This window comes from Pongo abelii, chromosome 18 (genome assembly GCF_028885655.2).
Source record: "Pongo abelii isolate AG06213 chromosome 18, NHGRI_mPonAbe1-v2.0_pri, whole genome shotgun sequence".
Classification (NCBI taxonomy): Eukaryota; Metazoa; Chordata; class Mammalia; order Primates; family Hominidae; genus Pongo; species Pongo abelii.
The window spans coordinates 34,257,007-34,272,547 of NC_072003.2; the positions used below are offsets into that span (position 1 = coordinate 34,257,007).

The 15,541-nt window shown below is 44.7% G+C and overlaps 1 protein-coding gene across 1 annotated transcript in view; it reads right to left on the reverse strand.

The window, feature by feature from the left end:
- The window catches only part of LOC100446970 (bMERB domain-containing protein 1-like), a 65,162-nt gene that overhangs the window by 3,983 nt on the left and 45,638 nt on the right, over positions 1-15,541 (reverse strand). The window contains exon 2 of the mRNA XM_009236389.3: positions 9,559-9,632. Coding sequence (XP_009234664.3) covers positions 9,559-9,632 — 74 coding nt within the window. The remainder of the gene's footprint in view (positions 1-9,558; positions 9,633-15,541) is intronic.

The following is a 15,541-nucleotide window of genomic DNA, read 5'->3' on the forward strand; positions in this document are numbered from 1 at the left end:
CCAAGCGCTGGCAGGCCACCGTGCATGCACACAACCTGCCCTGAGGAAAAAGGAAGGGAGGAGAGACATAAAACCCTGGAACATGCCAACATATAAAACCCCAAATCAAAGGTCAAGTGGTGCACTTGGATCTCTCAAGTCACCCACTTGGCCATCTTCCAAGTGTACTTTACTGCCTTTCATTCCTGCTCTAAAACTTGTAATAAACTTTTGCCCTTCTCTAAAACTTGCCTCGGTCTCTCACTCTGCCTTATGCCCACTGGTGGAATTATTTCCTCTGAGGAGGCAAAAACCAAGTTGCTTCAGACTCGTATGGATTTGCTACTGCTAATGATACAGGAGTTAAGAAATTATTTAGGCAGATAGGGTAAGGAAGTCCTCACTAACGTTTTACTTTTAATGAAAAGCAGCCCCCAAATCATTTTCTTTTCTAACAAGGAGCAGCCAGTAAAATCGAGCTGTAGACATAGTCAAGGAAGCTGGAAGCTTACACAGGTGAATGCTGGCAGCTGTGCCCATAGGAAAAGGCTACCTGGTCTAGGTATGTTCAAAATGGTGGCTCCATGCTCCCTTCTCTTTGCCAGCCATGTGTACAGTAAGGAGAAGACAACATGGCACCACCCAAGTGTAAAGTCCATTTGCATAATAAGATTAGTTGATTAGGGTGGAGTGGCCAGCCTTCCCCACGTGCTATGTAAACGTCACACCTGCTCCAACCAATCTGTGGGCCCTATGTAAATCAGACACCACCTCAAGCTTGTCTGTAAAATTTGGTGCACTCCGCCACAGGCTGGAATTCCCATTCAGGGACTTCTCGAGAGAGACAGAGAGAGCTGTTCTCCTTTCTCTTTCTTTTGCCTATTAAACCTCCACTCCTAAACTCACTCCTCTGTATGTCAGTGTCTGTGTCCTTAATCTTCTTGGAGAGAGACAATGAACCTTGGGTATTTACCCCCAGTCAACAACACTATTTCACTAACACTACCAGAAGCTAAGAAGAGGCAAAGGAGTCTCCTCTAGAGCCTTAGCAGGGAACAAGGCCCTGTTGGCACCTCGGTTTTGGATGCCTGGCCTCCAGAACCGAAAGAGAATACATCCAGAACCGAGAGAGAATACATTTCTGTTGCTTAAGCCATCCAGTTTGCACCAATTTGTTAGGCAGCTCTGGGAAATGAATGTAAGCCCTAGGGCTTCAGGAGACTCCACTGTCCTTCCAGTAATTGTTTGTTTTGTGCTTACATAAGCTTGGATGGGTTTCTGTACCTTTCAGCCAGACTAATCCTTGGAGAACCATGAAATGAGAGAGTGGAACAGGCATACAAAAACAAAATTTGCTGGGCATGGTGGCGGGCACCTGTAGTCCCAGCTACTCAGGAGGCTGAGGCAGAAGAATGGCGTGAACCTGGGAGGTGGAGGGTGCAGTGAGCTAAGGTTGCACCACTGCACTCCAGCCTGGGCGGCAGAGCGAGACTCTGTCTCAAAAAAAAAAAAAAAAATTACCAATGCTCAGCTGGGCATGGTGGCTCATGCCTGTAATCCCAGCACTTTGGGAGGCTGAGGCAGGTGGATCACCTGAGATCAGGAGTTCAAGACCAGACTGGTCAACATGGTGAAACACTGTCTGTACTAAAAATGCAAAAATTAGCTGGGCTTGGTAGTGGCGCACACTTATAATCCCAGCTACTCAGGAGGCTGAGGCAGGAGAATCACTTCACTTGAACCCAGGAGGCGGAGGTTGCAGTGAACCGAGATCTCGCCACTGCACTCCAGCCTGGGTGACAGAGCAAGACTCCGTCTCAAAAAAAAAAAAAAAAATTACTAATGCTGAGATGGATCAGGTGAGGCAGGAGAATATGGTCTGGAGGCAGGGAACCTAGGGCCAACTTCCTAGAACTAAATCAAAAGGAAAACCCCAACTTTCCACACCTAAGTAACAAAAGGACCGGAGGCTACTCCCTTTGCAAACCCTCCTTCTTTTCTGTGTGGCAGATGAGAAATTGAAAGTATATCTGATTGGTTGCAGAAAGCAACTGCAAAAGCTTTCTGCAACCAATCAGACTAATTATGGGCCACTACTTCATTTACATAGGGTGTACACTAAGTAGCCAATGGGAAACCTCTAGAGGGTATTTAAACCACAGAAAATTCTGTACTGGGGCTCTTGAGCCCCTATGCTCAGGCACACTCCCACACTGTGGAGTGTACTTTCATTTTCAATGAATTTCTGCTTTTGTTGCTTCATTCTTTCCTCGCTTATTTTGTGTGTGTGTGCATTTTGTCCAATTCTTTGTTCAAAACACCAAGAACCTGGACACCCTCCACCAGTAACACAGGGACTCCCTTTGGGGTCTGTGGGAGCCCCCCCCACCCCAAGCATGGAAATAAAGGAAAATCTTGAGTCCCCTCAAAGGAAATTCTAGGCACCTAGCTAGCCTTGAAAAGTCAATAAGCAACTTATTAGTAAGAAGGTAATAGTAGCCTAAAACAATAGCCAAGGAAGTTAGAATCTGGAGATGTTTTGTTTTCTATAGAAACTGAAGATAAACATCTTGGCATATATGTCTGAGTTGTTTTTCAGAAACCCAGGACCCTACCAAATGGATCCACTGGCATATAGACGTCAGATAAGGGAAGACTAAGGACTGAATTCTGACCATGTTTCCTTGTTCTAAGTGTCTTCCAGAGAGGCCTGGAGGGAGTCACACCCATGGGCCAGGGCTGACATTCTTTTCTGCTGACCCCCGATTTTTATTATTTTTATTATTTATTTATTTATTTATTTATTTGAGGCAGAGTCTTGCTTTGTCGCCCAGGCTGGAGTGCAGTGGCACAATCTTGGCTCACTGCAACCCCCCTCTCCCGAGTTCAAGCAATTCTCCTGCCTCAGTCTCCCGAGTAGCTGGAAGTACAGGCAGGCGCCACCACGCCCGGCTAATTTTTGTAATTTTAGTAGAGACAGGGGTCTCGCCATGTTGGCCAGGCTGGTCTCAAACTCTTGGCCTCGAGCAATCTCCCCACTTTGGCCTCCCAAGGTGCTGGGATTATACACGTGAGCCACTGCACCTGGCCTTGACCCCCGATTTTTGAACAAAGCTTCTCTTCCTTAACCAATTGCAAATTAGAAAATCTTTCAATCTACCTATGACCTGTGAGCCCCAGCTTCAACATATGCAGCCCTTTTAGGCCAAAACCAATATGTAATCTCAATGTATTGATTTACAATTTTGCCTGTAACTTCTGCTTGACTGAAATTTACCCCTGCCTTTAAAAACCCGCACTGAAATCACCATTGCAAAATTATAACAGACAGTGAAAGAGATCCAACCTAATCAACTCCATCTTGCTTCTAACCTCCTAGCTGTCCTTGTTCATTACTGAGCATAGGCTGAACTAACTTTGGGAGGAACTTAGTTTATTATTTAAAACAAAGATGATAACAGCCTTTTCCCAAAACAAACTCCCTTCTTGCCTGGGAATTAGACTGCATTTGTAGGTGATATGGTTAGGCTTTGTGTCCCCACCCAAAACTCATCTTGAATTATAATCCCCATCATCCCCACGTGTCAAAGGAGAGACGAGGTGGAGGTGACTGAATCATGTGGGCAGTTTCCCCATGCTGTTCTTGTGATAGCGAGTGAGTTCCCATGAGATCTGATGGTTTTATAAGGGTTGGGCAGTTCCTCCTGCGTTCATTCTCCTTCCTGTCACCTTGTGAAGAAAGTGCCTTGCTTCTCCTTCACCTTCCACCATGATTGTAAGTTTCCTGAGGCTTCCCCAGCTATGCCGAACTGTGAGTCAGTGAAACCTCTTTCCTTTATACCCAGTCTCGGGCAGCTCTTGACAGCAGTGTGAAAATGGACTTAACAAATTAACCACAAGATTAGGAATTATGATTTAGGAATCACGCAGCTGGAGGCTACAAGATGCTGACCCTCCCCAAATTAGTCTTGAGGATAACACCACTATTGTAAAACCCAAGGTCAGTGCTTGAGATATTTTGCAGACCCTGCACTTGATGGGTCAGTGGGCACCACCCAGACTGATAAAGTGGCTCATCTGATCTTGTGGCCCCAACCCAGGAACTGACTCAGTGCAAGAGGACAGCTTCGGATCCCTGTGATTTCATCTCCAAACCAACCAATCAGCACTCCATACTCACTGCCCCCCCACCCCCCATCCACCAAATCATCTTTAAAAACTCTGATCCTGGAATGCTCTGGGACACTGATTTGAGTAATAAAACTCCAGTCTCCCTCACAGCTGGCTCTGCATGAATTACTCTTTCTCTATTGTAATTCCCCAGTCTTGATAAATCGGCTTTGTCTAGGCAGAGGACAAGGTGAACCTGTTGGACAGTACATTACCTATAAGCCAATTGAGGAGGTCAGGCTTGGAGCATTAGCTGCCCAGTCCTCCTTGCTTGGAGCCTTGCAAATAAACTTCTTCCTTTTTACCACTGCAAAACCTCTTGGGAGATAGCTGGTCTTACTGTGCCAGGTGAGCAGACCCTAGTTGTATTAGTCCATTTTGACATTGCTGATAAAAACATACCCGAAACTGGTTAATTTATAAAGAAAAAGAGGTTTAATGGACTCACAGTTCCACGTGGCTGGGGAGGCCTCACAATCATGGAAGAAGGCAAAAGGCACATCTTACTTGGCAGCAGGCAGCACAGAAAATGAGAACCAAGAGAAAGGGGAAACCCCTTATAAAACCATCAGCTTTCATGAGACTTATTCACTACCATAAGAACAATATGGGGGAAACTGTCCACCATGATTCAATCATCTCCCACCAGGTCCCTCCCACAACACATGGGGATTATAGGAGCTACAATTCAAGATGAGATTTGGGTGGGAACACAACCAAAGCATATCACTAGTTGAGTTCTATTACAATGCCAGAGTCCAAAGCCAACAATGCTAGATCAATTGCATTGGGGTTTCTAGTGGGTGGTGAATAGACTTTAGTAGTTTTCCCTCATTCCTTTGTTGTTTTATGTTCGACATTTAACTTTTTTTTGGTAACAGCTTTATTGCAATATGATTCACATACCATGCAGTTCATCTGTTCCAAGTGTATTTGCAGAGTTGTGCAACCATCACCACAATCCATTTTAGAACATTTTAATCACCCCCAAAAGAAACTCCATACCCACTAGCTGTCACTCTCTTTCAATTAGGAGAGTCTATTCGCTCATTTATCTTTAGGACCTGCACAGTGCTGGGCACCTAGTAAATACTCACAAAAGCTAGAGGATTCAGTTCTGCTGTCATTGCCCATGCTAACCCTTACAACAAGACTGTGTCGAGGACCCCTACCCCTTGCCTTTGTTATTTATGGGATATTCACAACAACCATGCGGGGGTAGTATTATTGGCCTCATTTTCCCAAGGAATTCAAGGCTCAGAGAAATTAAGTCGTGAACTTTCACGAAGTTCACCTGCTTGCTAAGGCTGAATTCAAACCCAGATTGCTGCACCCTAATTACTAAAGTAGTAGTTCTTATGTGGGGGCTATAAGCTGCAAGGTGTCTGAGAAGGTCTCAATCAATCTGGAGGTTTATTTTGCCAAAGTCGAGGAGGCACCTGGGAAAAAGAGACACAGGCAGCAGTAGGATCCCTGTTCTGTGCTTTTTCCTGCAGAGGATCTTAAGGACTTCAATATTTAAAGGGGACAGAGAGGGCAGGAAGGGGAGGATTGCATTCTCTGGCCCTCAGTGAATCTGCATTTTACATAGGATAAAGGAAACGCGGAGTAGAGGAGGAAGTCAAATGTGCATTTGTCTCCGGGTGGGCAGAGGGACGATGATTTATAGTCTTGTCTTTGTCCCCTACCTGTGAGGATAAGCTGTTAATTTACATTGACAGGGTGAGGGAGGCCCCTGGGAAGATAGGTGGCCTTCTATCTTGCAGCTATCTGTTTAGGAAAAAAAGAAAGGCAGTTTTGGCTGGGTGCAGTGGCTCACACCTGTAATCCTAGCATTTCAGGAGGCTGAGGTTTGTGGAGCATGAGGTCAGGAGATCGAGGCCATCCTGGCTAACACGGTGAAACCCCGTCTCACTAAAAATACAAAAAATTAGCCGGGCATGGTGGCAGGTGCCTACAGGCTCCCAGCTACTCAGGAGGCTGAGGCAGGAGACTGGCATGAACCCGGGAGACAGAGCTTGCTGTGAGCAGAGATCGCACCACTGCACTCCAGCCTGGGGGACAGAGCGAGATTCTGTCTCAAAAAAAAAAAAAAAAAAGGTAGGTTTTTGTATGACTCATAGTTCCTAAGCTTAACTTTTCCTTTTGGTATAGTGAATTTGGGGTCCTGGGACTTTATTTTCCTTTCACAGGGCAATGTTCCATGCCCCCCTGACCTCACTTGGAGTACATTCAGCAACATCTGTACATCTGTAGACATTTTTGGTTGTCACTGTCAGAAGGGTTTGAACTACAGCGACACCATCTGGAATAGGAGCTGCGTAAAATAAGGCTGAGACCTACTGGGCTGCATGCCCAGGAGGTTAGGCATTCTAAGTCACAAGATGAGATGGGAGGTCGGCACAGGATACAGGTCACAAAGACCTTCCTGATAAAGCAGCATCAGTAAAGAAGCCTGCCAAAACCCACCAAAGCCAAGATGGCGATGAAAGTGACCTCTGGTCATCCTCACTACTCATTATATGCTAATTATAATGTATTAGCATGCTAAGAGGCATGCCCATCAGTGCCATGACAGTTTACAAATGTCATGGCAACATCAGGAATTTACCCTATATGGTCTAAAAAGGGGAGGAATCCTCAGTTGTGGGAATTGCCCACTCCTTTCCCAGAAAACTCTTGAATAATCTACCCCTTGTTTAGCATATAATCAAGAAATAGCTATAACTACAATCAATCGAGGAGCCCAAGCTGCTACTCTGCCTACTGAGTAGCCATTCTTTTATTCCTTTGCTTTCTTAATAAACTTGCTTTCACTTTATGGACTCGCCCTAAATTATTTCTTGCTCTTGGTCCAAGAACTTTGGGGTCTGGATCAGGATCCCTTTCTGGTAACATCACTATTGCAAGGTAGTGGGGAGGTAGGTTGTGCTAATGGCCTATAGTGGGTAGAGGCCAGAGATGAAACTCAACATCCCACAAGACACAACACAGAGCCCTGTACCCCCAACAAAAAATGATCAACCCCAAAGGAAGATAGTGACATTTGTCAACCCCAAATGTCAATAGTTGAAGGTTGGGAAATGCTGCTCTAAGGCTCATCATGCTGCACTTGTAGCTCAGTAATAACTGCCACTTATGGGCACCCATTGTGTGCTGGGCCCAGTCTCTTTCTGCTAACTTGGGGGCTCCTTGAGAGTGGAGAACCTTTCTCTGTTCATCACTGCAAGCCTGGCTCCTAGGTTCAGGGCTTGCTGCAGAACAGCCTCTTGGGACATAGTTATTGAATTGACAGCATGGCAAAAACATTCAAGTCAAGGGTAATGGTGGGTACTTACCTGGCCTATTTGAAAACACCTTTGCAAAAATGATAACAGTGAGAAAATTAGGACAGTGAAAGGGATCTGATCTAACCAACCCCCATCTTGCCTTTAACCTCCAAACTGTCCTTAATCATTCCCAGGTTTAGGCCACACTAGCTTTGGGAGACATTTAGTTTATAGTTTAAATGATTATAACCTTTCCCACCAACTAAACTGCCTTTGTAAAGCTAATAAAAAGTCCCCATGTTAGAAGGATGGGAAGAGGTTGAATTCTGCTAAGGCAGAGACATAAATGACTACAGTCATTATTCCAGAGGTCACAAGATTCGCAACTTCCCCAATTACTCCTGCAGATAACATCACTATTGCAGAACCTAAGATCAGCCTTTTGAGATATCTTTTTAGGTTTTGTATTTCTGATGAATGATGATCCACGTGGACCTGCCACCCAGAAGTGGACTTAGCACCCCTGAGAACCATTTTTCACACACCTATGATTGCATCCCCAACCAATCAGCAGCATCCACTCTGATATAGTTTGGATGTGTGTCCCCACCCAAATCTCATATTGAAATGTAATCCCCAGTGTTGGAGGTGTGGCCTGATAAGCGGTGATTGGATCATGATGGAGGTTTCTCATGATGGTTTAGCACCATCCTCCTTGGTACTGTCTTTGTGATAGTGAGTTCTCAAGAGATTTGGTCATTTAAAAGTGTGTGGCACCTCCCTCCTCACTCTCTTGCTCCTGCTCTGGGCACATGACATGTCTGCTCCCTTGTCTTCCACCACGATTATAAGTTTCCTGAGGCCTTCCAGCAGCTGAGCAGACACCAGCATCATGCTTCTGGTACAGCCTGCAGAACTGTGAGCCAATTAAACTTATTTTCTTTATAAATTACTCAGGTATTTCTTTCTTTCTTTTTTTTGAGTTGGAGTCTCGCTCTGTCGACCAGGCTGAAATGTAGTGGTGAGATCTCACCTCACTGCCACCTCCACCTCCTGGGTTCAAGCAATTCTCCCACCTCAGCCTCCTGAGTAGCTGGAATTACAGGCACCCGCCACTACCCCTGGCTAATTTTTGTATTTTTAGTAGAGATGGGGTTTCACCATGGTTGCCAGGCTGTTCTCAAACTCCTGACCTCAAGTGATCTGCCCCCTCAGCCTCCCAAAGTGCTGGGATTACAGGCATGAGCCACCATGCCTGGCCTGCGACTAGTATTTTGATAAGGGTAAGCCCCCCACAGAGGGCAACTAACCCAGCTTGATGGGCAGGGGAAAATTTTTTGGAGAAGATGCCAAATAAGTCAGGCATTAATAACTACCAAATCTGGGGCAACTTCAAAGTTAGAGTTTGTACACACTTCATCTGTTTCCAAGTAGGATAATAATGGTCATAATTGCTAATATTTACTGGACTCTTGAGGCCAAATATCAAGCTAAGCACTTAGTTTGCATCATCTCATTGATTTTTATGATATTTAATTTAATTTAATTATATATTTTTTGAGACAGTGTCTCGCTGTGTTGCCCGGGCTGGAGTGCAATGGCACAATCTCAGCTCACTGCAACCTCCACCTCCCGAGCTCAAGTGATTCTCCTGCCTCAGCCTGCCGGTTAGCTGGGATTACAGGCACCCGCCACCACACCCGGCTAATTTTTGTATTTTTAGTAGAGATGGGGTTTTGCCATGTTGGCCAGGCTGGCCTCAAGCTCCTGACCTCAAGTGAGCCACCCACCTCAGCCTCCCAAAGTGCTGGGATTACAGGCATAAGCCACCGTGCCCAGCCTCTTTATGATATTTATACTCAATGAATTAGGCCCTCTTACTATTACTACCCAGTTTTCAGAGGAGGAGAAATTGAGTCTCAGAGAAGTACAGTGACTTGTCCAAGGACAAGAAGGTGACCAGAATTCACTAGGACTTGAACCCAGGTCTGCCTGACTCAAAGTTGTGTTTGACACATGCAGTCAGGGAGCACTGCATTGCAAGAATGAGGCTCTGTCTTCCAGACCCAGGCGTACAGATGGGCCAGGCTGGGGGCCCCCAAGCACCTGCTTAGCACAAGGTGAAGTTGCAAATGGTTACCTGGGATGGTGACCAAGTTCTGCAGCTCCTGCTTCAAGTCCATGATGTCCTTGCAGAGCTGGATGTCATCCATCCTGGGGAAACAGGACACCACCAACAGCAGGTTACATCAGCAGAGCATTCCACCCTGAGCATCACCCGGTTAACACAAAGAAGCTGTTAAAGGTGGGTTATCTTTTGAAGAGGCCATACATGCTCATTGTAGAGGTTTTCCCTCAAAAGGAAAAAGCCAAACACTGCTCAATTATCCCACCACCTAGAAATGATCAATTACTGTTTTTTGTTTGTTTGTTTGTCACAGAGTCTCACTCTGTTGCCCAGGCTGGAGTGCAGTGGCATGATCTCGGCTCACTGCAACCTCCGCCTTCCGGGTTCAAGAGATTCTCCTGCCTCAGCCTCCCAAGTAGCTGGGATTATAGGTGCCTGCCACCATGCCCAGCTAATATTTTTTGTATTTTTAGTAGTATTTTTAGTAGAGAGGGGGTTTCACCATGTTGGCCAGGCTGGTCTTGAACTCCTGGCCTCAAGTGATCTGCGCACCTCAGCCTCCCAAACTGCTGGGATTATAGGCCTGAGCCATGGTGCCTGGCCATCAGTCACTGTTAATAACACCTCGATAGAGCTCCTTCCAGTCTTCATGTGCCTGACTTTGGTTTGCTTATATGAGTGGGTTCATATGGCATACTCAGTTTTGTTTTTCAGCTAAAGTTTACATTTTTTAAACATTACAGAAATTCATAACATAGAGGAAAGTCTCCTTCTGTCCTTCAGAGAGAATCATTGTCAACAATTTCGTATGTATTCCTCTGGATTTTTTAAAACATTATTTTTATTTTGAAAATGTTTAAATTTTTTTATTTTTTATTTTTGGAGATAGAGTGTCGCTCTGTTGCCCAGGATGGAGTGTAGTGGTGTGATCATAGTTTACTGCAGACTTGAACTCCTGGGCTCAAGAGATCCTCCCACCTCTGCACAACCCCTCCCAACCCCAGCCCCTACGGAGCAGCTGGGACTACAGGCTAACTTTTAAACAGTTTTTTGTAGAGACAGGGACCTCACTATGTTGCCCGGCTGGTCTTGGATTCCTGGCTTCAAGCAATCCTCCCACCTCAGCCTCTCAAAGTGCTGGGATATAGGTATGAACCACTGCACCCAGCCTCCTCCAGATTTTAAAAAAATGCATATGCTTATAATATCATATATGACACCATTGTTATTGTACAAAAATTTTTTGCAATTTGCTTTTTTCAATTTAATCATCTTTAATAGTCTTGATCATCTTTCCATATCGGTATATGCAAATCTCCACATTTTTAGTGGCTGCATAGTATACCATTATATCGATATACAGTCATCTATTTTATTTTTATTTTTTAAATTTATTTTTATTTTTATTTTTTTTAGACAGAGTTTCACTGTATCACCCAGGCTGGAGTGCAGTGGTGTGATCTTGGCTCACTGCAACTTCCACCTCCCAGGTTCAAGTGATTCTCTGGCTTCAGCCTCTAGAGTAGCTAGTAGCTGGGATTACAGGCATGAGCTACTGCACTCGGCTGATAATACAGTGATCTATTTAACTTTAATTTATTTAACTATTCCTCTATTCATAGACATCTGGGTTGTTTCCTAACACATTTCTAGGATAGATTCCTAGAAATGCAATTGCTGGGTCTAGTGACATGAACCCTTACATTGTAGTAGGAATTTCCAAATTGCCCTTCAGAGAGATCGTGCGTGGCATTACCAACAGTGTGGCTGTGGGGGACAGTGGGTGCTGGCTCCTGTCATCTCAGTAATTGGGTTGCTTTTGCAACCCAGTTTTGCATTACACATTATAATTTTGCATTAAACATTATGGTTTTGTGTGTGTGCTACAAAAATTAACTCATCTTGCTGTAAACAATATTTGTAATGGCTGTCTGCAATTTCACAAATGAGATTCATCGGGATTGTGCTAATTACACCCTCATCTTGATTACTAAGGCTGGCTTTTCAGGTTTGAGCAATTTTGGCCACTGCAGGATGAACATCAGTTCCTCTAAGGCTTTTTCTCCATGCTGGATTATTTGGGGTTTAGATTCTCAGAAGTGGAACCACTAGTTGCTCCTGACAACTATCCTAGGAAAAGCCAGAGGACAGAAATTATATTTTCATTTTACTCATGTGGAAACAGGTAAAGAGGCTCAACTGAGTACACACAGCTCATGGAGTAGGACCAAAACTAGAAATTGACCCTTCGGAGTCTGAGTCCACTGATCTTTCTGCCTCATTCCTCAGCGTCTCCATCAAGGGCTGGGGCTGCTGACTCCTTTCAGCAGTGCCATCTATAGACTGGTACGGGGCCCTGTCTTAGTCTGTTGAGTGTTGCTATCAAGGAATGCCTGTGGCTGAGTACTTTTTTTTTTTTTTTTGCATGAAGGAATGTAAAACTATTTATTAACCACTTTTCACCAGTATTTACAATAAAGTAAACAATATACAGTTGGATAACATTCTGATTACTACAAAGTTGTTCTTCCTGGCTTTTGCTGAACCAGTAAAGCAAACTAAAGATTGAGCCTACATGTAAGGAATGAGTTGGAGTAAAGAAAAAACATGCAGGTCAATAGGTTAGATTACAAAAGGTTATTCACACATTTATGGCAGCAGGTCCTAAACTGCCAACATCTCTAACCGTCTGATTAGGTTTCTATGAGTCAAGTCTTATATAATCCATTTATCATGACCTTTTAGTCAACTTAGCAACAGGGATTTCAATATTTTGTTAAGGAATGGCCCACTAGGGAAATTTTTTAATGTTCATTTAACTTAGTTTTGTTTAGCTAGTTAAAACACACTAGCATTTGTCTAGTTTCCTCATCCGGATGAGGAAACCTGCTGTGATGGCAATGATAAAATTTTTCCTTTCAGGAATTTTGCAAATAAACTAATTATAGATGCTTTAAAATTATCCAATTTAAATTGTCCTATTTAGAATTACTTATTTCACTTGAAATGTACGGCTTCAGGAAAATTTTCAATTTAACTTGAAGTGATTATCTCTTATTTTGCTCAGAATAATGGCATCTCAGATATATGGGTTTACCTGTGATTTTTTTGTTTGGGTGAATGCTTAAAAACAAAAAAAATTTACATATGCATTTTATGGATACACACACACAAAAAAACATGTAAACAATCTAAAATGGTCCTTAGGCTTATAAGAACACAAGTTTTGATTGAGTAATGACTATGGACATTTCCCCCAACATTTAGAAAAGTTGTTCTTTAATGAAGAGGAAATAATATCTTTATAAAGCCAAGAGGTTTATTTGGCCCATGATTCTGCTGGCTGGAAGATGGGACATCTGGCATGGGCCTCAGGCTGGCTACACTCATAGAAGGTGAAAGGGAGCTCATGTGTGCAGAAGTCACAGGGCAAGAGGTCCCGCAAGAGAGAGGGAGAGGTGCCAGAGTTTTTTTTTTTAACAACCAGCTGTCCAGGAACTAAAAGAGTGAGAACTCACTCACCCCCACCTCCCAGGAAGAGCTTAATCTGTTCATGAGGGATCCACCACAGTGACTCAAACACCTCCTATGGGGCCCTATGATGTAGTTTGGATCTGCGTCCCCGCCCAAATCTCATGTCAAATCGTAATCCCCAGTGTTGGAGGAGGGGCCTGGGGGGAGGTGATTAGATCATTGGGACAGACATCTCCCTTGCTGTTCTCCTGATAGTGAGTGAGTTCTTATGAGATCTGGCTGTTTAAGTGCGTGTAGCACCTCCCTCTTTGCTCTCTTGCTCCTTCTCCAGCCATGTAAGACTTCCCTGCTTCCCCTTCGCCTTCCACCATGATTGTAAGTTTCCTGAGGCCTCGCCAGCCATGCTTCCTGTACAGCCAGTGGAACTGCGAGTCAATTAAACTTCTTTTCTGTATAAATTACCCGATCTCAGGTAGTTTAAAAATTTTTTTTCTGGCTGGGCACGATGGCTCACGCCTGTAATCCCAGCACTTTGGGAGGCCGAGGCGGGTGGATCACAAGGTCAGGAGATCGAGACCATCCTGTCTAACATGGTGAAACCCCATCTCTACTAAAAATACAAAAAATCAGCCAGGCGTGGTGGCAGGTGCCTGTAGTCCCAGCTACTTGGGAGGCTGAGGCAGGAGAATGGCATGAACCCAGGAGGCGGAGGTTGCAGTGAGCCAAGATCACGCCACTGCACTCTAGCCTGGGTGACAGAGCAAGACTCTGTCTCAAAAAAAAAAAAACCCAAAAAAACAAAATTTTTTTTTTCTTTGTAATAGAGATAGAGTTATACCGTGTTGCCCAAGCTTGTTTCCAACTCCTTGGCTCAAGCGATCCACCCACTTCAGCCTCCCAAAGTGCTGGGATTACAAGCGTGAGCCACCGCACCTGGCTTCAGGTAGTTCTTTATAGAAATGTGAGAACAGACTAATTTCAGCATGAGACTTGGAGGAGACAGACATAAAAACCACAGCAGGGCCCCTTGCCTTTTGCCACTCAAGAACAACTCATGCTGTCCATTCTAATGCCAGCATCCCAGTTTCAGGACAAGAGGCAGGAATGCCTTGCTTCAGCCTGCATCTCTTGTTGCCAGAGGCATGCCAAGCATTTTTCAAGCCCTGCCCTGGAATGTCCTAGCAGGTGACAGCTGCCTGAAATGAGTGTGGACTTGCCGGGAGGGCACAGACTGTTCCCATGGGTTTCTATCAGCGATCGTTCAACTGGAGAGACTCCAGGTGCTTTTGCAGAGATCAGGCTACATCAGGGCAATCTTGGTCCCCAGGAACATTTGGCAATGCCTGGAGACATATTTGGTTATTATAATTGTGTGTGTGTTGGGGAGGGGTGTGGTTGCTACTGGCATCTAGTGGGTAGAGACCAGGGACACTGCTAAACATCCTACTGTGCACAGAACAACTCCCACAACAGACAGTGGGCCAGCCACCATGTCAATCACACTGAAGTTGAGGAATCTTGGATTCTAACCACAGAATTATCAAATTATTGATAATTTTTGAGAGGTAAGAGAGGAGAAGATGGAGAAAGGACAAAAGGAGAGACAGGCAGTGATTAGGAGGCAGAGTTTTGGCACCAAACAACTCTGGCTCAAAGGGCCATGGTACAGTGACTTCCTTTTCTGTCTCACCTAACTCATTTTTAATTATTTATTTATCTATTTTTTTTTTTTTTTGAGAAAGAGTTTTGCTCTTGTTGCCCAGGCTGGGGTGCAATGGCGCGATCTTGGCTCATTGCAGCCTCTACCTCCCAGGTTCAAGTGATTCTCCAACCTAAGCCTTCCAAGTAGCTGAGATTGCAGGCATGCACCACCAGGCCCAGCTAATTTTTTTTTTTTTGGACAAGATTTCACCACGTTGATCAGGCTGGTCTCAAACTCCTGACCTCAGGCAATCCACCTGCCTCAGCCTCCCAAAGCGCTGGGATGATAGGCGTGAGCCACCGCACCTAGCCGTCATGTTTTAAATAGGAATGATGGCAGTACTATTTGCTGGGATTATTATGCACGTTAAGCATTGAGCACAGTGCCTGGGACCTACACGGTCAAATGCCCAGTAAATGCTATCTACTATTGTTACGTTTTTTAGAGACAGGGTCTGGCTCTATCACTCAGGCTGGAGTTCAGCAGGGCAATCATAGCTCACTGCAGCTTCGAACTCCAGGGGTAAAAGGATTTGCCTGCCTCAGCCTTCCAAGTAGCGAGGACTTTAGGCATATGCCCCTACACTCAGCTAATTTTTAAATTTTTTGTAGAGACAGAATCTTACTATGTTGGCCAAGATGGTCTAGAACTCTTAGCCTCAAGCAATCCTCCCATCTCAGCCTCCCAAAGCACTGGGATTATAGGCATGAGCCACCACCCTTGGCCTTTACTATTATTATCATTAGCTGTGAGAAAGAAGCAGAGAACGGCTGGGTGCGGTGGCTCACACCTGTAATCCCAGCACTTTGGGAGGCCGAG